Raw genomic sequence first — 25,443 nt, 5'->3', positions numbered from 1 at the left:
ATTTTTTTCATGATCTTTGAACTTTCTGGAACTTCCTGCTCCAAAATTTGCTTTGGCTGGTGTTACTTGGCAGTGGAAATAAGATGGGACATGGAGATACGAAATGTATTTTATTGATTGGAAAGTCAGGACAGGTTTATAGGACTGAATTGTCTCCAGTTGCTCTGATATTTGTATTACTCTTTATAAATGGCCTGCTTTTGCAGCCCTTACTTGCACTTATCTTTCTAATTTGCGGTGTGGCTATCTGAAAGGCAAGTACTGACAGGGTGGAAAGATGGAGACGAAATGCCAAAGAGCATAGACCTGCAGGTTGACGCCCGAACTATCAGAATGCAATGTATGGAAAGTATATGATGCATTAGTTTGAGTGTAATGTGGAAGCAGCGATATGCAATGAATCGAACAGTGATCTAATATGTAGTTAGTCAGCTCTGTGGAGTGAGGTGTTAGATCTGTAGAATAATTGCTGAGATGAAGAAGGGCCCTTGCTGTGTTACAGGTCTCATGCTATTTTCATGGGTGAAGATTTTCTCTACTATGTGGTACTTCCATGCCCACCTGGTAACAAAGTTTGATATTATAAACTAAAAAATAACCTTGCGGGACAGGCAGGATCTCTGGAGAGAAGGAATGGGTGACGTTTAAGGTTGAGACACTTCTTCAGACTGCTGAGTTACTCCAGCATTTTGTGTCTACCTTCGATTTAAACCAGCATCTGCAGTTCTTTCCTACACATAAAAAATAACTCTCGTTCTCAAGGGAAGAATTGCATAAAGAAACACATTCCTGATTTTCACAAAAGTTTGACAAAAACTGAGCGTTTGTGCATCATGATTGTGGCTGAAGTGCCACGGGACTGTTCTCTATGTTTTGCAGTTTCACGACTGCTTGTCATGAAAAGGGGGATCAATGAGCATGAAGAACACAGAAAGGGAGGTGGAGAGAAAATTAATATCTTCTTTGGAGGTCACGTGTGGAAACCTTCTCCTCAGCCGCAACCAAGTCGCAAGTGTTGTTCGTAAGCCTCACAAGCACGAACATTTAAAAAATGGAGCACTGACTTGTAAGGGTCGGTGTTTTTGTTGGATTGCTGACTTGCATTGAAAAGGCAGGTTCCATTATCCACAAGATGTCAGAACCCCATAGCCTTGTAACCTGTAATTATCCTGTAACCATGACAAAGCTATGTGATGTTTTTCAGAGATTTAATGAGAACTGCCTTACGGTATCTTTGACCAGCACAGCCATTCTCCACTGCAGATACTGTCATTAACACCTGCTCAGCAGAGCTAATGTGTAGCTGTATCGTGTCACTTGAATGAGAGATGCCTTCATGTTCACACATTGGGATTCTGCTTTTCAATTCAGTGAAGAGGCTGGACAAACTGAGATTATCCATAAAGGAGGGTGGTTAAGGAGAGTGTTATTAATGATGTTCAAAATCATGAAGAGGTTTGATCGAATAAAGAAAGAAAATCTATTACCGGTGTCAGGAGGGCACGGATCAAAGGTGATAGACAAAAGAGGCGGGGAGACGAGGAGAATTTTTGTGCTGAGGATTATGATGTGGGGGAGGGTGTTGGAAGCGGATGTCACGAGCATTCGAAAAAATCTTTATAACTACTGGAAATAAAGAAATTCAAAGGATATGAAGAAAGCGCATCATTAATAGATGCTTCATACAAAGAGCTGGCACAGCTTTTTGTATCACTCTTTGATATTGATCCAGCCCTCCTTCAGCTGTACCAGGTGAGAAGTCAAATATCCTTCTCATGTCTGCGCTGAATGCAGTGGGTCTATCCATGGCACTAGACTTGAATCCTGCCCATATCCTTCACCACATCAGCCCGGCCAAGTGGAACACTCCCTTCAGCCACACATTGCCAATTACTACCTTCTGCATTGTTCCGTGGTGAGTGCACTGTGGTGTTGTGTGGTACCTCGTGGTGCTTCATTCAACAAACAGCTCTGTGAAGGGAACAGAGGTCACGTTCTGAGTACACTAAATAATTATTATTTTAGTAGGACATCTATACTAGTCCCTCGAGCAATCGTATGTGGACCCGCTCAGGTGTAATATCCCAGTGATTTTATTACTGGGCAAGGGTCGTTTTTCCCTGAGTGTCACATATTCTTGATTTGTTTTAGAAGGGACTGCAGGTGCTGGAAAATCGAAGGTAGACAAAGCTGGAGAAACTCAGCGGGTGCGGCAGTATCTATGGAGCGAAGGAAATAGGCAACGTTTTGGATTGAAACCCTTCTTCAGACTTATGTGAGGGTAAGAGGGGGTGGGAGGAAGAAAGGAAGATGTGGAGCCAGAGGGCTGAGGGAGAGCTGAGAAGGGGAGGAGTACCTGTAATGGTAAGGACTACCTGTAATTTTCGACCTGAAACGTTGCCTATTTCCTTCGCTCCATAGATGCTGCCTCACCCGCTGAGTTTCTCCAGCTTTTTTGTCTACCTTCTTGGTTTGTTTATTCGTTTTTCTGGGGGTTGCATTAACCACCCCTCCCCACCCCCAATCACATCTCTATTGCTGCATAAATACAGGGATATTTAAAATTATGACCTTGTTTGTATCTGCAATATAGAACAGAAAATGCTAGGAACACTCAGAAGGTCAGGCAGCATTTGTGGAAAGAGAAACCGATAAGACAATAGGTGCTGGAGTAGACCATTTGGCCCTTCGAGCCAGCACCACCATTCAATGTGATCATGGCTGATCATCCCCAATCAGCACCCCGTTCCTGCCTTCTCGCCATATCCCCTGACTCCGCTATTTTTAAGAGCCCTATCTAGCTCTCTCTTGAAAGCATCCTGAGAACCTGCCTCCACCGCCCTCTGAGGCAGAGAAATCCACAGACTCACCACTCTCTGCGAGAAACAGTGTTTCCTTGTCTCCGTTCTAAATGGCTTACTCCTTATTCTTAAATTGTGGCCCCTGGTTCTGGACTCCCCCAACATCGGGAATATGTTTCCTGCCTCTAGCGTGTCCAAGCCCTTAACAATCTTTTATGTTTCAATGAGATATCCTCTCATCCTTCTACCTTCCAGAGTGTACAAGCCCAGCTGCTCCATTCTCTCAGCATATGACAGTCTCGCCATCCCGGGAATTAACCTTGTAAACTTACGCTGCACTCCCTCAATAGCAAGAATGTCCTTCCTCAAATTAGGGGACAAAAACTGCACATAATACTCCAGGTGTGGTCTCACTAGGGCTCTGTACAACTGCAGAAGGACCACTTTGCACCTATATTCGATTAATCTTGTTATAAAGGCCAACATGCCATTCGCTTTCTTTACTGCCTGCTGTACCTGCATGCTTACATTCATAGACTGAAGTACAAGGACCCCCAGATCCCGTTGTACTTCCCCTTTTCCCAACTTGATGCATTTAGATAGTAATATGCCTTCCTGTTTTTGCTACCAAAGTGGATAACCTCGCAATTATCCGCATTAAACTTCATCTGCCATGCATCTGCCCACTCCCCCAACCTGTCCAAGTCACCCTGCATTCTCATAGCATCCTCCTCACAGTTCACACTGCCACCCAGCTTTGTGTCATCTGCAAATTTGCTAATGTTACTTTGAATCCCTTCATCCAAATCATTGATGTATATTGTAAATAGCTGCGGTCCCAGCACCGAGCCTTGTAGTGCCCCACTAGTCACTGCCTGCCATTCAGAAAGGGACCCGTTAATCCCTACTCTTTGTTTCCTGTCTGCCAACCACTTCTCTATCCATGTCAGCACTCTACTCCCAATACCATGTGCCCTAATTTTTCACACTAAGCTCCCATGTGGAACCTTATCAAATGCTTTCTGAAAGTCCAGGTACACTACATCCACAGGCTCTCCCTTGTCCATTTTCCTAGTTACATCTTCAAGAAATGCCAGAAGATTAGTCAAGCATGATTTCCCCTTCGTAAATCCATGCTGACTCGGACCGATCCTGTTACTACTATCCAAATGTGCGGCTATCTCATCTTTTATAAGTGACTCCAGCATCTTCCTCACCACCGATGTCAGGCTAACTGGTCTATAATTCCCCGTTTTCTCTCTCCCACCTTTCTTAAAAAGTGGGATAGCAGTAGCTACCCTCCAATCCACGGGAACTGATCCTGAGTCTATAGAACATTGGAAAATTATCACCAATGCATCCACAATTTCTAGAGCCACTTCCTTAAGTACCCTGGGATGCAGACCACCAGGCCCTGGGGATTTATCAGCCTCCAGTCCCATCAGTCTATCCAACTCCATTTCCTGCCTAATGTGGCCTAATGTGTTTCCTTCCTTCAGTTCCTCTGTCACCCCAGATCCTCTGGCCACTACTATATCAGGAAGATTGTTTGTGTCCTCCTTAGTGAAGACAGATCCAAAGTACCTGTTCAACTCATCTGCCATTTATTTGTTCCCCATAATAAATTCACCTTTTTCGGTCTTCAAGGGTCCAAGTTTGGTCTTAACTAATTTTTTCCTTTTCACATTCCTAAAGAAGCTATCCTGCTTTATATTCTTGGCTAACTTACCTTCGTACCTCATCTTTTCTCCCCGTATTCTCTTTTTGGGACTGAGAAAGAGAAACCGACTGATGAAGGGTCTTAGATCTGCAATGTTAGCTATTTTTTTCATGCCGATGCTGTCGGGCCTGCTGGGTGCTTCCAGCAATATTGGTTTTTATTTCAGATTTCTCACAACTGAAATTTTTATGATTATCTTTTAGTAACAGAAAATTTGTTTTGTTAAACAGGCAGCTGCTGACCTCCATTGCCAAGATTTTAAAATGACTATATTTGCTTTCAAATTTCTGACTTTTGTTGCCCATCTGTGTGCGCATGCACCACCATCCCTGAGATCAGATTCAGATTCAATTTTAATTGTCATTGTCAGTGTATAGTACAGAGACAACAAAATGCATTTAGCATCTCCCTGGAAGAGCGACATAGCAAATGATTTGAATAAATAATAATAAGTGTCCGGGGGGGGTGGTGATTGGCAGTCACCGAGGTATATTGTTGAGTAGAGTGACAGCCGCCGGGAAGAAGCTGTTCCTCGACCTGCTGGTTCGGCAACGGAGAGACCTGTAGCGCCTCCCGGATGGTAGGAGAGTAAACAGTCCATGGTTGGGGTGAGAGCAGTCCTTGGCGATGCTGAGCGCCCTCCGCAGACAACGCTTGCTTTGGACAGACTCAATGGAGGGGAGCGAGGAACCGGTGATGCGTTGGGCAATTTTCACCACCCTCTGCAATGCCTTCCGGTCGGAGACAGAGCAGTTGCCATACCATACTGTGATGCAGTTGGTAAGGATGCTCTCGATGGTGCAGCGGTAGAAGTTCACCAGGATCTGAGGAAACAGATGGACCTTCTTCAGTCTCCTCAGGAAGAAGAGATGCTGGTGAGCCTTCTTGATCAGAGTTGAGGTATTGTGGGTCCAAGAGAGGTCATCGGAGATGTTGACTCCCAGGAACCTGAAGCTAGAAACACGTTCCATCTCCGTCCTGTTAATGTGGATGGGGGTGTGCGTGCCGCCTCTGGACTTCCTGAAGTCTACAATGAGTCTACATAGAGATGCCTCTGCCCCTCTAATTCCGTACGGTCTTGTCTACATCACTGATGTTTCTCCTTTGTCAGCCATGCCTTCAGCTGCCATGCTTCTAAGCTCTAGAGTCCTAACTGAAACAGGCTCGACAACCACAATGTCCATGCTAACTAGACTAGTTCCATTTACCAGAGCTTTGTCCACTGCTCTGGTGTTATGAGTGCTTATTTAGATACTTCTCAAATGTGGCAAGGATACCCACCTGCACCACCTCTTCAAGCAGAGTTTCATTCCCTGAAACTCTCCAACTCATGCCCTTTAACATGCCCATAAAAGTTGACCCATTATATTTCCCTTTATGATGCTTATTAAAAGTTGGCTGATTATTTTGTCTTAGTATGGGGCATTTTGGAGTATTTGTTAAAGGAGAATTTCCAATGGAAGTTCTGTGGAAGGAATAGACAGATGTTTGGCTTTAGGTCCTTTCTTCAGGATCCCATCCTGAAACGTCATCCTTCTATTCCCCCCACAAATGTTGCCCGACCCGTTGAGTTCCTCTGGCACTTTATTTTTGTTGCTCAAGATTTCAGCATCTGCAGTTTCTTGCATCTCCATTTAAATGGAAATTATTGATAGGATTAGTTGCGATAGGAAAAATAGATTTGACACTGTTGGACAATTTGATTTTGGGTTGGGTGCCATTTTATTTTTAATTTCTCAATAACAAGCAGTAGGTTTTGATAAGCCAGTAATGAGCAAAGTAGTTCACGTAAGTGCTGAGCATTAATTAAGTTCTGACAGTTTCTGGGTGAATTGGGTGGCCTTCCTTTTTTGCTGGAGTTTTCCGTGCCATTGTGAATTCCGTGCCTCCTTCGTTATTGACCATTTTTGGTCTGTTGGAGTGTGTTACAAACGTGTGGATCAGTGAAATGTGTTGCATCCTGCCGCCACCACCAAAGTATGGAAAACATTTGCTAATTCTGAACTGAGGACCCACATCAAAAGGCAGCTTTGTTACTATGTCTGACTTTCATTATAAAATGTAAGACGCGTGTAATTAATAGTGAGTTGCAGATTCCTGGAGTGTTTATACCTCTCTATATATCTCATAAGGCAGAAAAGAGTGATAATCATTGAAATCATTTTATTGAACAACTAGAAGCTATAATTTGCCTTGCACCCTATAATGTTTTTATTTGTATTTACTCTGTATTTGAATCCAACAAGAGCTGCTTGGGACAAGTAGGTGCATGTTCAGCATTATAACACATACAGCTGCTCTGTTGTGCTTGCATGCTTGAAACTCTCCTGAATACTCATTGCAGTGAGGACCTGCTAAGGCTGCACTTCACTGTCACCTTTGACACTTTTGTTTTGAAGTTTACTAAAAAAGAAATTTGTTATTCATAACCAAACAGAGATTGCTAGCAACACTGAGGGGCATGAAATACTTGTAAGCAGGGTGTCTGGGCTGCTTGTAAACCATTGAAAAATGATGATGGGTGACTCAAAAGTAAGAGCTGTTTTGATCTTTCATATTTATCTTTGTATGTATGTGAGGCCTTATGACCGTGAGTGTGTGTCTTTGTCTATATGAATGACAGCGTGTGTGCATTTGTGCTTCTGAAAATGATGTGTTCCCGCATCTAAGCTTGTGGGACTAACTGTGCACGTCTATGTGTGTGTTTGTGAGGGATATTCTGTGTGTCTGTGCTTGTATTAGTGAGAGTGACGGCGTGTCTGTGTGGGAGTGAACCGAATGTGTCTGTGCGTGTTTTTGAGAGTGTGTTTGTGAGAGAGACTGCAATGCCTGTGTGGAGGTAGTCGAGGTAAGTACTATTATAACGCTTGAGACATTTGGACAGGTACATGGACAGGATAGGTTTATAGGGTTATGGGCCAAGCACGGGCAGAAGGGACTTTTGTAGATGGAACATGTTGGTTGGCGTGGGCAAGTTGGACCGGAAGGCCTGTTTCCACATTCTTGGACTCTATGACTGTGTGTATTTGTTGATGCCTGTGTGCGCATGTGCTTGTAAGAGTGACTGTGTGTTTGTGAGTGACTGTGTGCATGTGTTTGTGAGAGTGACTGTATGTGTCTGTGTCTTATCAGTATGTCTGCATGAGAATAAAAGTGTGTATGTGTTTGATTATGTGCAAGTGATTGTGTGTATGCCTGTAAGAGTAATCGTGTGTGTGCCTGCCCATGTGAAAGAGAGCGTGTCTGTCTGTGTGAGGGTGATTGTATATATGCCCATCTACAGACAGTGACTGAGTGTTTATGCCTGTCTTTGTGAGTTATTGTGTGTATGTGTGTCTGTCGATGTGATAGTGTGTATATTTCTTTTTATGTGTGTGATTTTGTATGTGTTTATCTCAGAATGAGCGTTTATGTGTGAGTGATTTTGTGTGTGTGTTTGCCCATCTGTGTGAGAGTGGCTTGTGTGCCTGTCTATGTGAGATTGTATGTGTGTGTCAGTCTGTGAAAGTGATAGTGTGCAAATTGTTTTCTATTTGAGTGTGTGTGTGTGTGAGTTTTAGTCTGTGTGAGAATGATTTGTGTGTGAGAGTGATTGTGTAAGTGGCAACATAAGGAGAGCAGCGGGCAGAACTCAGTCGGTCAGTCAGCTTCTGTGGAAGAAAATGGACAGTTTATATTTCGTTTTGAGACCCTTCGTCCAGACTGAAAGAGTGGAGTTGAAGTGGCTAGTTAGTGAAAAGAGGTTGGGGACAAGGTGGGGAAGAACTGGCAAGCAATAGGTGGATATAGGTAAGAAGGTGTAGATTTGCAGGTAACAGCCAAGGGGAGAAAGGAACAATGGAGATAGCAACAGAGGGTAGGAGGTGACGTGGAGACAAAAAATCAACAGAAACTGGGATCTGACAGAAAAAGGTGGAACTAACTGAATGAGGGAGTGGTGGCAAATGGGGACAACAGGGACAGAAGGGGCGAGCACTGTGGGGGAAGAGGATCCATTGGGAGGAGTGTATAGGGGAGGTGGGAAAGCAACAAGATGACTGGACCTCGATGACAAGGTGGGTAGAAGGATGTCTCTGAGTGGACCAGGGCAGACAGGGAGAGAGAGAGGAAATGACAAGGCTCCTCGAAATTGAACTCAATGTTCATATCATTGGGCTACAAACAACCCAGGTGGAATACGAGATGCTGTCCTGTCTGATTTAAGTTTAGCTTCTCCCTGGCAATGGAGGAAGCCAAGGACAGACGGGGTTGGTGTGGGAATGAGAATTCAAATGGCTTGAAACCGGGAGATTCAGCGGGATGAGCGCAGGTACTAAGTAAGGAAGTTGTCTAGTGTGTTCTTGTCTCACCGATGTAGAGGAGACCCCATGGAGTGTAATAGATAAGGTTGGAGGAAGTGCAGACAAATCTCTTGTCTCACCTGGAAGGGCTGTTTAGGTCCCTGGATGGAGGAGGGATGAGTGTATGGACATGTGTCACAATTCCTATTGTTGTAGGAAAAGTGCCTGGGGAAAGGGAGGGATGGGGAAAGATGAGCGAACCAGGAAGTCATGGAGAGAGTGGTTCCTGCGGAAAACAGAAAGGGATGGGGTGGGCTTAATGTGATTGATGATGAGATCATGTGGTATCTGGCAGAAATGTTGAAGACTGATATCTTAGATGCTAAAGCTGGTGGGAGTGGAGAATAAGAACAAAGGGAACTCTACCCCTGCTCTTCTTGGAGGAAGTAAGATGAGAGCAGAAGTTGAGGATGTAGAGAAGCTATGGGTGAGGACTTGGTCAACCATATTCCTGATATCCTGGTGTAGAAAGCCTCATCTCGAGAACACTTGTGGCGGACACAGTGAAACTGAGAGAAATGAATGGTGTCATAACAGGAGGCAGGATGGGGGAAGCTGTCATCTAGGTAACGGAGCTTGTAATATATATCAGAGATAGAGATATCAAGAAAGGAGAGAGAGGTATTGAAAATTGTCCAAGTGAATTTGAAGGCAGGGTGGGAGATTGTGGTGTACTTGATGCTATTGACTCGTTCCACATGTGTGCAGGAAATAGCACCAATGCAGTCTTCATTGAGGCAGAGAAAGAATTGGGGAATGGTGCCCCAGAATGCTTTGAACAAAGACTGCTCCATGTAGCGAGTGCACAAGGGAACATCTTTGATTTGCAGGAAGTGGGAGGAATCAAGTGAAAAAATATTCAATGTGAGAATAAGTTCTGCCAGGCAGAGGAGAGTGTTAGCAGTTGGGAACTGGTTGGATCCATGTCCTAGAAAGAAGCAGAAGGCCCTAACGCCATTCTGATGATAGGATGGATGTGTTCACAGAACTGGAGGTCCATGGTAAAGATGAGATGTGAGGGGCAGGGAAGTTGTTGAAATGGTGAGGTTTTTGCGAGGTGTCCCTTATGCAGATGGGAAAGGACTCAACAAGGGGAGACAAATAGAGTTGAGGCATGAGTAGATAAATTCAGTGGGGAAATACAAGGGCCCTACCCAGGGCAGTCCTGTTTTAGAACTTGAAGAAATAGAAACAGGCAGTATAAGGTTGGGGAGCTATCAGGTTGGAGGCTATGGAAGGGGGAATCTCCTTTTGTGAAATGACCTGCGATGTTTTGGGAGACAGTGGCCTGGCGATTATTGATGGGGTCATGGTACAGGGGGAGGTATGGAGAGGCTTCAGAGAGCTACGGCGTGGCCTCTACAAATTAAAGGCAGACCACAATGGTGTGCAGGTTTGATGGCGAGTTTGGGACTTGGCACAGAGAGAGCAGAGAACTGTCCATCTGGAGAAGGTAATGTTGGAGTGGTTGAGAGAGGGGGTGGAGAAGTCAAGGTAGTCGATATCACATCTCCACTTAGAAATGAAAAGGCTGACAGAGCGTGAAAGGCCAGTGTGGGGTGTTCAAACGGAAGCGGAGTGCTGGACTTGGTGAAGGGGTCATCAATGGGGGTAAGGAAAAGGCACTTGGGCGGAGGCAGTGGAAAAATGAACTCAACATCACGGTGGGTTGCGAACACACTGTGGTGCGTATGTTGGGGTCCAAATGTGAGGCCTCGGAGGAGGAAATCAGGATGTCAAAAACATTGCAGGTGTGGAGTTTGGACCAGGTGGAGGGGCTTGAGGAGAGTGATGGACTGAGGACTTGGAAGAGGGAATTAATGTGATGGGGAGAAGGGGCTTAGAGGGAGAGGCAGATGGAGAGCACAGTATGGTTGGCAGTAGGGAAGAGCTGTGGAACCCGCACAGGAGGTGGGTGGGCGCTTACATATGTGGCTGTGTGACTGTGAAAGTCTCTGGCACTGTGACTATGCGCATCTGTCTGCGTGACTATGCAAGAGTCTGTGGGTCTGTCTGTGACTGAAGGTGGGTGTGTGCGTCTTCATATGGGATTCTGTGGATGTGTGGCATGTGTGTGTGAGAGAGGGAGAGAGAGAGAGATCTGTGTGCATATATGAGGCACAGTGTGTAAGGCTGTCTGTCAATGTGAGGCTGAATGTTTGGTTTAATTTTAGTCTTGAGGTACAGCGTGGAAGCAGGCCCTTCGGCCAATCGAGTCTGCACCAACCAGAGATCACCCACACGCTAGTTCTATCCTACACACGAGGGACAAGTTACAGAAACCAATTAACCTACCAACCTGCACGTGGGAGGAAACCAGAGCACATGGAGAAAGCCCACGCGGTCACAGGGAGAACATACAGACATTACACATAGTCACGACCAAACCCTGGTTTCTGGCACGAAGGCAGTAAATCTTGCACTATGCCATTATGCTACATCTACTTGTGTGAATGTGTGTGGGAGAGAGAGAGAGAGAGAGAGAGAGAGAGAGAGCATGCATGTACACTTCACACACCCTGATGGTTTTCATAGCAAGACCCATAACAATGATAGACTCAGGCAGGCTGATGTTGGTTCACTCACTCGTTGGAGAAACAGTCAATGTCCACTCCTCCAATGAGACTCACAATTGTAGAAACCTTGGAAAAGTAATCTCTGCAGATGTTGAATGTTGCACTCTCTGCGGATGTGGAGGAAGGAATTCAGATATTGAGGTTGGTTAGCTATACAAGAATGGCCAGCACCTAATTTTTGTCCATTCAGGTGATTAGCAGCTGAAGTGACTATCCATTAAAGACAGCTCGGTACACCATTCAAAGCTGGAGGTTTAATAATTTTCTGCTGATATGTTTTGTAAATTTGCATTACCATCTTCAGAAAATATCTTGTTTAAGAAGGAACTGCAGATGCTGGAAAATAGAAGGTACACAAAAATGCTGGAGAAACTCAGCGGGTGCAGCAGCATCTATGGAGCGAAGAAAACCCTTCTTCAGACTCAGAAAATATCTTTATGTGTAAGAGAATTCTTCAGAGGTTGGCAATAATTGTTTCAATGAGTTATTAAACTATTTCTACTGCTTTCTTAAGCAATATGAAGGTTTGGGCAGTCATCCCACAATTAGAGTAAAACATTTCATTGTAATGTAGTATTGATTCTTCCAGTGTACAAACCGTGCTTATTTCAGTCAATATCTTATGACAGCATTTGAAAGATGTTAGGCAAGGAGCTATCCAGGGCCTGACATACATTGAACAGCAACGTTAACAACTTGGATAAGAAGGTAGGAGATATGATTAGCAAGTTTAGTTTAGCTTAGAGATGCTGCGTGGAAACAGGCCTTGGCACTCTTTCTCAACTATTGCCATAAGAAAGAATTCGAAAGTAGATCTGAGCAGGAAATGTTTTAATCCGAGAGTGGTTGATATCCAGAATACTCTGCCATAGGAGGTAGTCGAATCAGATACAATTAATATGTCGAAGAGTCATTTGGACAGACACATAAATAGGCAAAGCATAGAAGGATATGAGAGAAAAAGTTGTCATGAAGTGCTGCAGGCCCCACTTCGGTGCTGAACGACTCTGAGTCCATGGCTCTATGAGTGAGCCATGTTGAAAAATAGAGAAATCGTTAGATGTGAATAAAATAGGAATATAATTCCTATATTGGGTTTTTTTTCGAACATATTGTGAGGAATTAACTGTGACTTTATTTCATATCCTCTGTCATTCTTGAAACTTCAAATAATGTTCTTGTAGGTTTCATCCAATATTGTGTACTTAGAAGAGTACCACAAACAGGATATTGGAATGCATCTTTGAATTGTGAAGATGCAAACAATTTTCACTAGCAAATAGGAACCAGGTAGCAATTTTTTTGCTGATAGTTGCTGGACCATCTTCTCAAGAAATGAACATTTTCAAAGTAGCAAATGGCTTGCAAGGTCTACATTCCCTGGAGTTCGGTATAGAGAACATTGTTTCTGATGTAGGGAATTGTTTTCAATTTTCTTTCTAATGCCAATTCCAAAACTGGTTGCAAACAGATTTCAAATGCTGCTGTTGGCTTATTTAAAAAAATGATTCAGAGAACCTCAGTTCCATCTATTGACACTTGGAAAAAAATCGCTTCCCATTTCAATTGAGAACTGGCACTCTTTCTCAACTGCTGCCATAAAATTACTCAAACATCAAAGAAATTAAATCATGAGGCTAATTGTATTATTCAGTGAATTAAAGAACAGGCTATTTCACCTTGACCCATTGCATCTAACAGAAACTAGTGTGACCTTCCGCTCCCTCTGCTCACCCTTCCCCTCCGTCTATCCATATGCCCTTACCCTTCCCTCCCTCAGTTTACCTCCCCCCCCCACCACCCTTCCACTTGCGCTTCCCCTTTCTCTGCACACCCTTTTTTCTGATTCTTCTCTTTTCTTCCCATGCTTCACAAGCCATTCCTGCTTTTCTCTTCTTGTTGCAAACCATCTTCACTCGTGCAACCAGCCCTCATATCTCTCTTGACTAGTCCTCCATCACTCTTCCAAACTGTCTCTCCGTGGGCACATTCTTCCCTTTTCCGCCTGCTTTACAGATCCTTCCCTTCCTTGTCCCCTCACTCCTTCTTGCTTTGTTTTCAATCAGCCACTCTTCATTTCACCTTCTCCCCATGCCATCATCCATGAGCTGTAATCTATATCTCCCACAAATTTGGACCTGTTGCTTCCTTTCTCTCCTTCTCCTTCATTTAAGGTCCTGACCTGAAGTGTCGTCCGTCCATGCACATGTTGCATATACAAATGGACTCTATACCCATTGTCTGCATGCCGATGCAGTGTGCACGCATGCATTGGGTACATAATGTCTTATGCACTCTGATGCATTATATCCACGCCTATTGTATGCATAGATATTCTACACACATAGTTTCTAAACAAATGTGCATATGCCTTTTATATATATATGTATATTTACACACTGGTGCAGTGATATGGATTGATGAATTATCTATGTACATGTTACATTCACACTGATTGTACACGTACACTGCGAATTATAGAACACAAACCACTGAAGGCCCGTTATCGGGCTATTATGAGAGAGCAATCCAATTAGTCTCACCCTAAATTGCTCCTTCTTCATATCCCTACAAGTGTTTATCCAATTGCACATTTGTATTATTATTGAACTTGCTTTTACCATCATCATGGCAAGCACCTTCCAGAGCATAGCAATTAGTTGCAAATACACTTTTTTACTCTCCCCTCTGGTGTTTTACCACTAACCTGCATCCTTGACCTGAGGGAACTCGTTTCTCTCTATTTGTCTTCTCAAAATCCCTCATGATATGGAACAGTTGTGTAGAGTTGCAAGGTTGAAATAGTAGGCTGTTTCTCCCTAAAATCACAAAATATGACTATAGAAAGAGACCATTGGACCCATCCTGTTCTGCCTATTGGAAAGGGAACACATTCTCCAGAGTCCACAATCTTTTCCCTTTTCGTTAATTGGAGCACTCTTTTGAAAATTGCTATTGAGTGGGATTACACTACCCCACTGGGCAGTGCAATCTGCACGACAACTCATAGAGTTTTTTTTCTGCCAGAACTAGAGTTAGCTAGTTATCTTCAAGCTGAGTGGCTATAACTGGTGGGGTGCCACATGGTTGGATGGTGGGCCTTGGCTGTTTGCACCCTATATAAATGTAGAATGTGACACAACCAGGTTTGTGGTTGCAAAGCTCAGTGAGAGAATGAGATTTGAGGGAGATACAGGCAGATCTTCTTCTTATCGAGTCCACACACAAGATTAGAAGTTGTTCAGCCAGAGCTGAACACACTTATCGGCATCTGCACAATGGTGTCTGTCTTGCACCTGTGGTGGAAATTGGGCCGCGACGTGAACGCTCTTTCCTTGACCCCCTACAGGCAGATGAAGTGAGTGATAAAACATGGCAGGAATGCAACAATGCAAGAGATTATTCACTTTGGATGGTATTGAGGAATCGGCCTAAGGTGGCACCATGCAAATACTCTGTTCCCAGAACAATCTGACAAAAGTGTGACAGGAGATGAAGCTGGGAGTGAAGGTTTGCCTCCAGTCAAAGCTGTCCTCAATTTAAGAGATATTTTGCTAACAGCTATAAGTGATATAAGTAATGTTTTTAAAAAAAAAAAATAAAAAGAGCAAAACGTATTTTAAAAAAAAGTTGCAGACATTGGAAATCTGGGATAAAAACAAATGCTGGAGATATTCAACAGCATCTGTCGGGAGAGAAGCAGAATTGACGTCCCGGGGTAATGAATTTTCATCAGAGTTTGAAATAAAGTTGACGAGAAGAGTAGAAGGAAAAAGGAAAGTTCAAGATGGATTAAATGACATAAGTAGTGATGGTGCTAGCTGAGCAGTGGTTAGAAACTGGTGAACAACAAAAGGTGGTTTGGAAGAGATGTAAATAGGAAATGAATTAAATCTAATGTACCAGAACACTGGAAAGAAACTGAATGTTGCAAATGTGGTATTCTCAAACATTCAGATTGTTTACTCTCTCACAAAGTATTATAATCATACCCCACAGAAATAGGCCCCTTTGTAGCCGTCTGTGTCCATACCGACCATCCTGCACCCATTTGCATTAATCCCATTCTTTATCCCACAACTATATCATATCGACTCTTCCTTGATTATTCTGCCATCCATTATGTGCGGGGCATTTTACCATAGCCAATTGATCTACCGACAAACACATCTTTCAGATGTATGTGAAAGTTAGATTGCCTGGGGAATTCCATGTAGTCACAGGGAGAATATGCATACTCCACTCAGTCAGAACCCTTGCTTCGGATCAGATCCAGGTCGCTGGAGCGGTGTGACAGTAACGCTAACTGCTGTGCCTCTGTGCCGTTCTATTTTACTTGTTTTATCACCAACTTGACCCAGTTCTGTTGAGAGATCGTCAACCTGAAATGTCAACTGCTGCAGTTTCCAGCAGGTCATACTTTTATTCCAAATAAAAGAATTTGAGAAAATACAGACATTTTGAAATAATTTATAAAGTTAAACTAAAAAGTATTAAAAATAGATCTTAATCTGAATAACAGTTTCTTCCTTGAAGATAGGAAGCTTTAGAACCTTTACTCTCAGCAGATTTATCTGAAGTTTTCTATTTACAATTGAAGCTTAGAGAATATTAAATTGGGGAAAGGCATTTGGGATTCCTGTTTGAATTCTGGAATCTGGACAAGTCTCTGCTTTACATTTTACAGATGCCCGTAGTGATCTGGGTATTGTCACTGTCCCAGACAACTGCAGTCTGATTGCGGTTCAAATTTCTTATCAGATGGTAACCTAGATCATTTTTGACAGATTTGTGGGAGAATGGAAAGTCCACAGAAATGGATTATGTTCACCTCAGCTCAGAGTTCACAGTGACAGCCTGCAAGACTGGTTTGATGAACCGTAACAACTCAAGACTGGCTACAGATGTGATCTACAAAGTTCAACCTGCCAGATTTTAATCAGAACCTAAGTCATTAGGTGCTTTGAGAGTTGTCATTGTACATTGCTGAAATATAATTGACATATTTGCTACTGTACTAGTTGCTGTATTTTGAATATGATTAGAAACAGGAGCAGTGGGAACTCCGTCTGTTTTGCTTCCTCCCTTGCATGGTCTTACAAAGTTTGTTGGCATGGGAGTTGGTGAGTGATCAGAAAGTGCACTGGTTCCTGTGTTAATCTGTGTGAGCTGGAACACCGGTGAACAAAATAAGAATAGAAGCAGTTCTGGTCACCCCATTACAGGAAAGATGTGGAGGCTTTGGAGAGGGTGCAACATAAGTTTACCAAAAAGCTGCCTGGATTAGAGGGTTTTATTTACAGGGAGAGAGAGGTTGGTTAGATTTGGATTGTTTACTCAGGAACATCCGAGGTTAAAGGAGACTTGATAGAAGTATATAAACTATGAATAGGGCAGGATAGAAAATCAGAACCTTTTTTCCAGGGTGGAAATGTCCAACACTAGAGGGCTTAGCTATAAAGTGAGAGGGGGAAAGTTTAGTGTAGATGTGTGGGGCAAGATTATTACACAAAGAGTTTGGAGGCCTGGAACACATCTCTAGGGGTGGGGTAGAGGCAGATACCATAGTGGCATATAAGAGACTTTTAGGGAGACACATGGATGTGCAGGGGAAATGGGAAGATCAGTTTAACTAAGCAATTATGTTTAACGCAAACAATGTGGGCCAAAGGGCCTGTTCCAATGTTCTATGTAGATGGATAGAAGGGTCCAAACCTGAAGCATCACCTATCCATGTCCTCCAGAGATGCTTCCTGAACAACCGAGTAATTCCAGTGCTTTTTCTTCTCTCAAGGATCATTTTCAGGTTGTCTGACTAACCATTGGAATGCATCAATTATCAGTGCTGGGGCCTCAGCTATTTACAATCTATATAAATGGTGTAGATGAAGGTCCGATGTAATTATCCGAAATTGCTGACTCTAAAACCCAGGTGGGAAATTGATTTGTGAGGAAGATGCAAAGAGCTCTGAATCAATTTCTTCACAGACGATTGTACCGCCATGGAGTTCTCTCCCCTTGATACTGTACAAGTTCAGTCGCTGCCTAATTAAGGCTGACTTTGACAAGAAATTTGAGCACTAATGGAATGGTTATGGAAATCAGGTGCAGAGTGATAGGATATCAGCCACTAATTATTGAATGACATAGAGTGGCTCAAGGAGCTGAATGACTGACTCCTTTTGCACCTTTTTTTGATGACAAATGTTTTAGAGTTGGTCGTCGACTGTAATTGTTTGTTCTAGATTAAAAGCAAGGTTTCTTTTTAAATCACTTGTTGAGATTACCATTGGTCCTCTTTTGTCCATGAAGATAAGCAAGATAATCTGTCAGCCAGTTTCACATGAAATGTTTTCAGTTTTACAAACATTATCTGGAATGACTTTGATATTACTTTACTCTCCATCCTAAGGAAAGAATCTGCAGGGACAGAAGGATTAGAGAAAAAAAATGCAACCATGGGAGTAAACAGCATTACTGTGAGTGACTGAATCTCTTGCAATGCAATGCAGCTGACCATATACTTTCTCTTGTCTCTTTCCTTTAGGCCATCCGCTGCACACTGGTAAATTGCACTTGTGAATGCTTCCAGCCAGGCAAGATCAACCTGCGGACCTGTGACCAGTGCAAACATGGTTGGGTGGCACATGGTGAGTCAGCAACAGCTTACACCAGACATTTTGAGTGATGGCACAATGGTGTAGAGTTGAAGCGCAGCATGCAAACAGGTAGTCAGTCCACACATGTCTCCTCCCACTGCATGGCAACACACTCTCACCATATTCTGCATGAGTGTTTCCAGATTTCCTAGAAAGCCATCTCTGCTGTTCGCTTCAAACTCTTCCTCCAGGAGGCGAGTTCCATTCTGTGACCAGCCTTGCACGAGGACTGCCTTACAGGGTTTCTTCATCACCTCTTAGTCAGAAATTGTGAGTACAGAGACATTTCCAAAGGTGTAGTGCAACTGCATAGACTGTCCTTCGTTGCATTGCAGTAATGAGGACATCTGTATTGTAAGAGCTGCCTAAAGTTTGAATGAGCTGTAACGTTTTATTAATACATGAAATATGGCGATTGGTGAAAAGACCAACATGTATTGTCCTTTACTATTTGTCCCCTTTTAAATGAATGATGACTTGCAAGGCCATTTTTTAGCGGTAGCTAAGGGAAAATACAGGAATCCATAAATAACATGGATAATATTAGCTTGGGAGAGACAATGTGGAATTTTGAAAGAGAAATTGTATTTGACAAATCTATTAGAGGATTTTAAAGGTTGTAACTCACGGAATAGATAAAGGGGAGTCCACTGATGTGGTGTTATTGAACTTTCAGAAGGATTCGTACAAGATGCAAAACACAAAAGAAATTCAACAAAGTTAGCATACACGAAACTAGTGATAATATCCTGGAATGATTGAGGCTTGTCATCGGACAGACAACAGAGAAGCCATAAACGGGTCAATTTTGATTTGGGAAGCTGTGGGTAATGAGATGCTTCAGCTATTCCTGCTGGAGCTCCAGATACTCCGAATGTATATCTATGATTTGGATGAGGGTATCAAGTGTAATGCATCCAGGTTTGCTGAACATATAATGGTGGGTGCTGGTGTGGATGGTGAGAAAGATGCAGGGGCATATAAAATATAGAACAGTACCGCACAGGCACAGTCCCTTCTGCCCACAGTGTCTGTGCCGAACATGATGCCAAGTTAAATGAATCTCCTCTGCCTTCACTGCCTCTGCTCTCCTCTCCATTCATTCCATGAACATCCATATGCTGTCCAAAAGCCTCTTAAATGCCACTATCATATCTACTTTCACCAATATGCAACCAGGCACCCACCACTGTGTACAAAAAAAACTTGCTCTGTACATCTCCTTTACACTTTCCCCCTGACCTTCAAGCTATGCCCTCTGGTCTTAGACATTTGCATCCTGGTAAATAGGTTTTTACTGTCTACCCTATCTATGCCTCTCATGTGTGGTTTTAGATTCTTCTATCATGTCTCCCCTCACGCTCTGATGCTCGAGAGAAAACAGACGTTTGTCCAACCTCTTCTTATAACTAATACCCTCAAATCTATGCAACATTCTTATAAACATCTTCTACTCTCTCCAAAGCCTCTACATCTTTCCTGTAACGGGTTGACCAGAGCTGCACACAATACCTCAAATGTGGCCCGACCAAAGGTTTATAAAGCTGCAACATGAAGAAAGGATAAGTGAATGGTGAATGATATGTCAGATGGACTTCCCTTCCTTCCATCATGGACATTGGTTACAAACGATGTCTGATTAGAGCTAAGGGCATTACCAGAGCCCCCACACACCCACAATTTGGACTGTTCATACTGCTTAACTCTGGGAGGAGGTACCGCAGCATGAAGAGCGGGACAACCAGGTTCTGCAACAGCTTCATCCCCCAGGCCATAAGATTACTGAACAATCAACAAAACCGAGACTAGAACTTTTTAAATATCGACACTTTTTAAAAACTTTTTATATATATTTATTTTACAGAACCATGCACATGAGGCATTTTTATGGACGCACCTAGAACTTTTAACTATTACCTGATTTTGGAGAGTAAAATGCAACGAAATTTCGTTCAAGGTGCACTGTGTCTAGGTGTATATCTGAATGACAATAAAGTTTTCATTCATTCGTACATTCAATCATTCATACATGCATGCATGCATTCATTCATTCATTCATTCATTCATTCATTCATACATCCATACATTCATACATTCATTCATACATTCAATCATTCAGATGAATATAATATGGAAATAAAATGAGTAGAACAAAGATTTTTTTCAAAAAGATTGAAAGGTTTCTGAGAGAGCTAGATGTCTTAATACAACAGCCAATGGAAGTTAATTTGTTGGTTCAGCAACAATTACTAAGTCAAGCCGAGTGGTCGTCTTTATGGCAAGAATATTTTGAGTACCAGGAAAGAAATATTGCTGCAGTCATATATGGCCTTGGTGAGAGCACACCTAGAATATTGTTTACTATTTTGATCATCCTACCCAAGGAAGTACATACTTCAGAGAAAATGGCTTCAGTGAAGATTCACTTTTTATTCTTGGGATGGCAGATTTAAAAAGACTTGGAAAACAAAGCACTGCAGATGCTGGTTTATAAAAAGGGACACAAGGTGTTGGACTAACTCATCGGTCAGGCAGCATCTGGAGAACATGGATAGGTGATGTTTCAGGTCAGGACCCTTCTTCAGGTTGCTGTCTCTACGGAGTTTGAACATTCTACCTGTGACCACATGCATTTTTCTGGGTGCTCAGGTTTTCTTCTGCATTCCAAAGGCATGCAGGTTTTTAGGTTAATTGGCTTTGTAAGATTGTCCCTAGGATAGAAATATAGGGGTGATGGTGGGTTGGCGCGGATTTGGTGAGCCAAATGGCCTGTTTCTACGCTGTATCTCTAATCTAAACTAAAGAAAAGCAAGAGGCCTAGGGGAAAGGGTGGCAGAGAGGGGGAAGGGAGGGATGGGGAGAAAGAGAAATATAAACACAGTAAATGGCCATGAACAAAGGGAAGAGGCAGACAAGGGGAGAGGGGAGAAGGTGCGAAAGGGAGGTAATAGGGTGAGAGAAAGATGGGGAAAGAAGGTATAAAGAGAAAGATAGAGAGAGGGAAGGGAGGAAGGTTGGAAAGAGCAGGGAGAGAGAGAATGGGATGAAGGGAAAAAGAGGAAAGGACAAGGCTAGAGAAAGAAAGAGCACATGGAAGAGAGAGGTGGAAAAAGCGGTGGGACAAAAGAAGTGAGAAGGAGATGCAGAAGGATGGGAATGGCAGAAAGGCAGAAAGGGAAAGAGAAATGAGGAAGAGAGAGAAAGTTAGGGAGGGAGAGAGAAAATAAGAGAAAGGGGCCAGGTGTTTGGGGGAGACAGGTTTGGATGAAAATAGGGAAGATAGGGGACAGAGTGACAGAGGAAAGGATTTGGGGAAGAGAGGCAAGGGAATGAAAGGGAGGGAGAGGGAGTAATGATAAGCATGTAGAGGTGATGAGGAAGGAAGGGATGACAGATGGAGAGAACCTGTTCCTCTTAGTTGTGGAACATAAAGGTAGAAAGGTGAGAAAAGAGTGAGAGATTTTTGAGAGAGAGCGAGAGGTGAAGGGAGAACGAGGGAGAGAAATATAGGGGAGGGGAGTAAAGTAAAAGAAAGATGGGGAAAGGAGAGACTGAGAAGAAATGGAGGGAGAGAAAAAGAGAAGAGTGTGAGGAGGTGGAGGAAAATGAGAATGGGGGGGAGATGGGTTGAAGAATGATGCTTAAACGGAGAGCCCACAGAAAGAGCTTTCCTACAACATTTTGGCAGCCCCTCTGATAAGCATTTCTTCATTTTTATTGTTCCTGTATCTGGCAGTATATGTGTCAGGCAAGCCTTTAGTGTGTCGTAGGATCAGACGAGACAAAAACAGGTGTCACATCTGTGGGTCAAAACGCCAAAAGATTTGCAAAGGGAATGTTCTGACAATGACATTAATGCTGCTACTTTTATCTGGAGATGTTATTATCTCCTGGTGCTGACTGTTGCATGACTGCCTCAAAGCGTACTGCAACACAGGAGAGAGCAGAGACGTGGTACTTATTAAATAAAAAGGCCATTCTACAGAGCTGGATTTGGTTCAAAGTTTGGAACATACGTTGCTTGGAGTGTCAAGCAGCACCTTGCCCCGGGCTATGAAATCGAGCTCTTAGCTGAAGTGTCGCTTAGAATAAGATAATAAGAAATGTGATAAAAGTTCTCTTTTTGTGTAGTTTTAATTTATTCTGTATACATGAATGGATGTTGTGTGCAAGATCATAAGTTATCTCTCTGTGGTGAAGATAAAATGATTATCGCACACAGGCAGGCAGCTCAATCACTTTCAATCTCTCTGAATTACTTGAAGCTAATTGGGGTAATTTCCTTATTTTTGTAATTGTGTTAATTGATGAATGTACTTTGAAAAATCAAAGAATATTTAAACATGCCAGTTGGAATAGTTGGTGCTTCATTAATGGAGAGTAACATTATCAAATTCATGTTTTGTAGGATTATCGTAGTCGAGTAAAGGAAGAAATAAGATGAAATTAAAATATACTTTCCAATAATTGAGATCACAGATCTCAAATAGCACAGTTCTCAAAACGCAAAGATGAGGTTTTTGAAGTCCTACCAAAGGGATTTTGTTCAGCGAAACTCATACAGTCATTTGAATTACTGCAAACAGATATTTTTGTAATTCTAGCAAATTTCAATTTAGGATTTCTAAAAAAGCATGATACAGATCTTTGTGCTGAGGAAAATGTAATAATTTTCCCCCGAGATTTTGGAAGAGCTTACATTTTGTTGCATGTTGTTCCAGCTAGTCTCAGTGCTGGCGAAGGAACTTGGGGGGGGGGATCACACATCCTCCACAGTGGGTGCCAGGTGGTGATGATAAAGCTTTCCTCAGTGAAGGAGAAGCCCTGCACGTAACCTGGATGGAGGATGTCCGGCTCTCTACAGCTGTGTGAGGGTTTCAGGCTCGTCCATTCACAGTTGTATGTGGCCTGTCATTGTTTACATTTTAGCTAAAATGTTTGTATTTTTCAGACGTCCTTAACTTTGATATACACAATTGGTATATTAACGTAAGGTTTGCAATGCACTGCCAGACCTGTATCGCTTGCTTTTAAAGGTTAGCCCATAATAAGGGAAATACCATTCACATTGCCATGAAGAACCACCTTTTACCGAGTGACTAAAGAGAGAACCTCGTAGCATTGACTTAACATGACACTTAAACCAAATGTAGGAACAGTCTAGACAATGCACATGGTCTATGCCTGGCATTATCTTTTCATCCCATCAGCATTTATATTGCTTATTTCCCCTCAAATCCAGCTGGATATTTGTACCCCAGCTGCTCTGTGCTTGTAAGCTCCACATTTTCGCCATTCTCAGGATTGAGAAGGTTTTTCTGACTTTGTTCATGAATTTATTATTTTAGATTTTTGGGATCTGCTTTAGTACGAGCCGTGAAGTGGTAAACTTTTGTTGACATCAATCCTATCAATACCCCTCACACTTCCATTAGGTGACCCCTGTCTTTTATAGGAGGGAAAAGTTCTGGCACATTCAATCTTTCTTCATTGTCACAACCTCTCAGTTTCACGCTATACAGTGGTGCAGTGCTGCTGCCTCATGTCTGCAATGGTTTTGATTTTACCCACATTGCTGTCTGTGTGGAGTTTGCCTGTTTCCTCTGTGATTGTGTTGATTTTGCCCTGGGTGCTGGGTTGATGGATTAGTTGGCCACTATAAGCAACATTACCTCCGTGCATATAGGTGACAGGGGAATCAGGTGGAGTTGATGGGAATGTGTGAGAGCATGTACGAGAGAAATAACATTTGAGGGAACGGGATGAATCTAAGAACCAGTATACACTCCATAGTTGGAAAGGCCACCTTCGACATCATAGGGACATATGAGAAATACAAATGTCGTCGATATTTGTGAATCACTTCTTGCATCTATCCAGATGCATGTGTAGCCTGCAAAATTATTACATTCTGAGAGTTTGCCTTATCTAGGAGTTTGGAGAGATTTTGGTGTTCTTGTAGCTGAAGTACAGAATATTAACACGTATGTACTGCAAGACGTATGAGGAAACCTAATTATAATTGTACAAGGCTTTTGGTGAAATCACACCAGGGGTACAGTTAGCTGTTTTGGTTTCCAGGAAGTATATACAATTTTAATTTTTCATTCATCGTATTACATAATTGTGTGAGAACTACTACAGCCCTTCTGGTTAAGATGCTACCACTGTGCTGTTGGGGTGCAATAGACAATAGGTGCAGGAGTAGGCCATTCGGCCCTTCGAGCCAGCACCGCCATTCAATGCGATCATGGCTGATCATCCCTAATCAGTGCCCCGTTCCTGCCTTCGCCCCATATCCCCTGACTCTGCTATCTTTCAGAACCCTATCTAGCTCTCTCTTGAGAGTATCCAGAGAACCGGCACCCACCGCCCTCTGAGGCAGAGAATTTCACAGACTAACAACTAACTGTGAGAAAAAGTTTTTCTAAATGGCTTACCCCTTTTTCTTAAACTGTGGCCCCTGGTTCTGGACTCCCCCAACATCAGGAACATGTTTCCCAAACCCCTAATAATCTTATATGTTTCAATAAGATCCCCTCTCATTCTTCTAAACTCCAGAGTATACAAGCCCAACCGCACGGTTCTCTCAGCATATGACAGTCCTGCCATCGGGAATAAACCTTGTAAACCTACGCTGCAATCCATCAATAGCAAGAATATCCTTCTTCAAATTAGGGGACCAAAACTGCACACAATACTCCAGGTGTGGTCTCACTAGGTTCCTATACAACTGCAGAAAGACCTCTTTGCTCCTATAGTCAAGTCCTCTTGTTATAAAGGCCAACATGCCATTTGCTTTCTTCACTGCCTGCTGTATCTGCATGCTTACTTTCATTGTCTGATGAACAAGGACCCCCCAGATCCCGTTGTACTTCCCCTTTTCCCAACTTGACACCATTTAGGTAGTAATCTGTCTTCCTTTTGCTACCAAAGTGGATAACCTCACATTTATCCACATTAAACAGCATCTGCCATGCATCTGCCCACTCACCCAACCTGTCCAAGTCACCCTGCGTTCTCAAAGCATCCTCCTCACAGTTCACACTGCCACCCAGCTTTGTGTCATCTGCAAATTTCCCAAAGTTACTTTGAATCCCTTCATCGAAATCAATGATGTATATTGTAAATAGCTACGATCCCAGCACCGAGCCTTGCGGTACCCCACTAGTCACTGCCTGCCATTCTGAAAGGGACCCGTTAATCCCTACTCTTCGTTTCCTGCCTGCCAACCAATTTTCTATCCATGTCAGCACTATACCCCCAATACCATGTGCCCTAATTTTGTCCACTAATCTCCTATGTGGGACCTTATCAAATGCTTTCTACTAGGTACACTACATCCAC

General features: G+C 42.9%; 1 protein-coding gene across 10 annotated transcripts in view; it reads left to right on the top strand.

Moving 5' to 3' along the window:
- bnc2 (basonuclin 2) overlaps window positions 1–25,443 on the top strand; it is a 533,367-nt gene that overhangs the window by 285,342 nt on the left and 222,582 nt on the right. For all 10 annotated transcript variants that reach the window (XM_055632361.1, XM_055632358.1, XM_055632357.1 and 7 more), the window contains one exon: window positions 17,985–18,087. In XM_055632361.1, coding sequence (XP_055488336.1) covers window positions 17,985–18,087 — 103 coding nt within the window. The remainder of the gene's footprint in view (window positions 1–17,984; window positions 18,088–25,443) is intronic.

The sequence above is a fragment of the Leucoraja erinacea genome, chromosome 3, assembly GCF_028641065.1.
Source record: "Leucoraja erinacea ecotype New England chromosome 3, Leri_hhj_1, whole genome shotgun sequence".
NCBI classification, from domain to species: domain Eukaryota; kingdom Metazoa; phylum Chordata; class Chondrichthyes; order Rajiformes; family Rajidae; genus Leucoraja; species Leucoraja erinaceus.
This window is presented reverse-complemented; position numbering and strand designations above follow the sequence as displayed.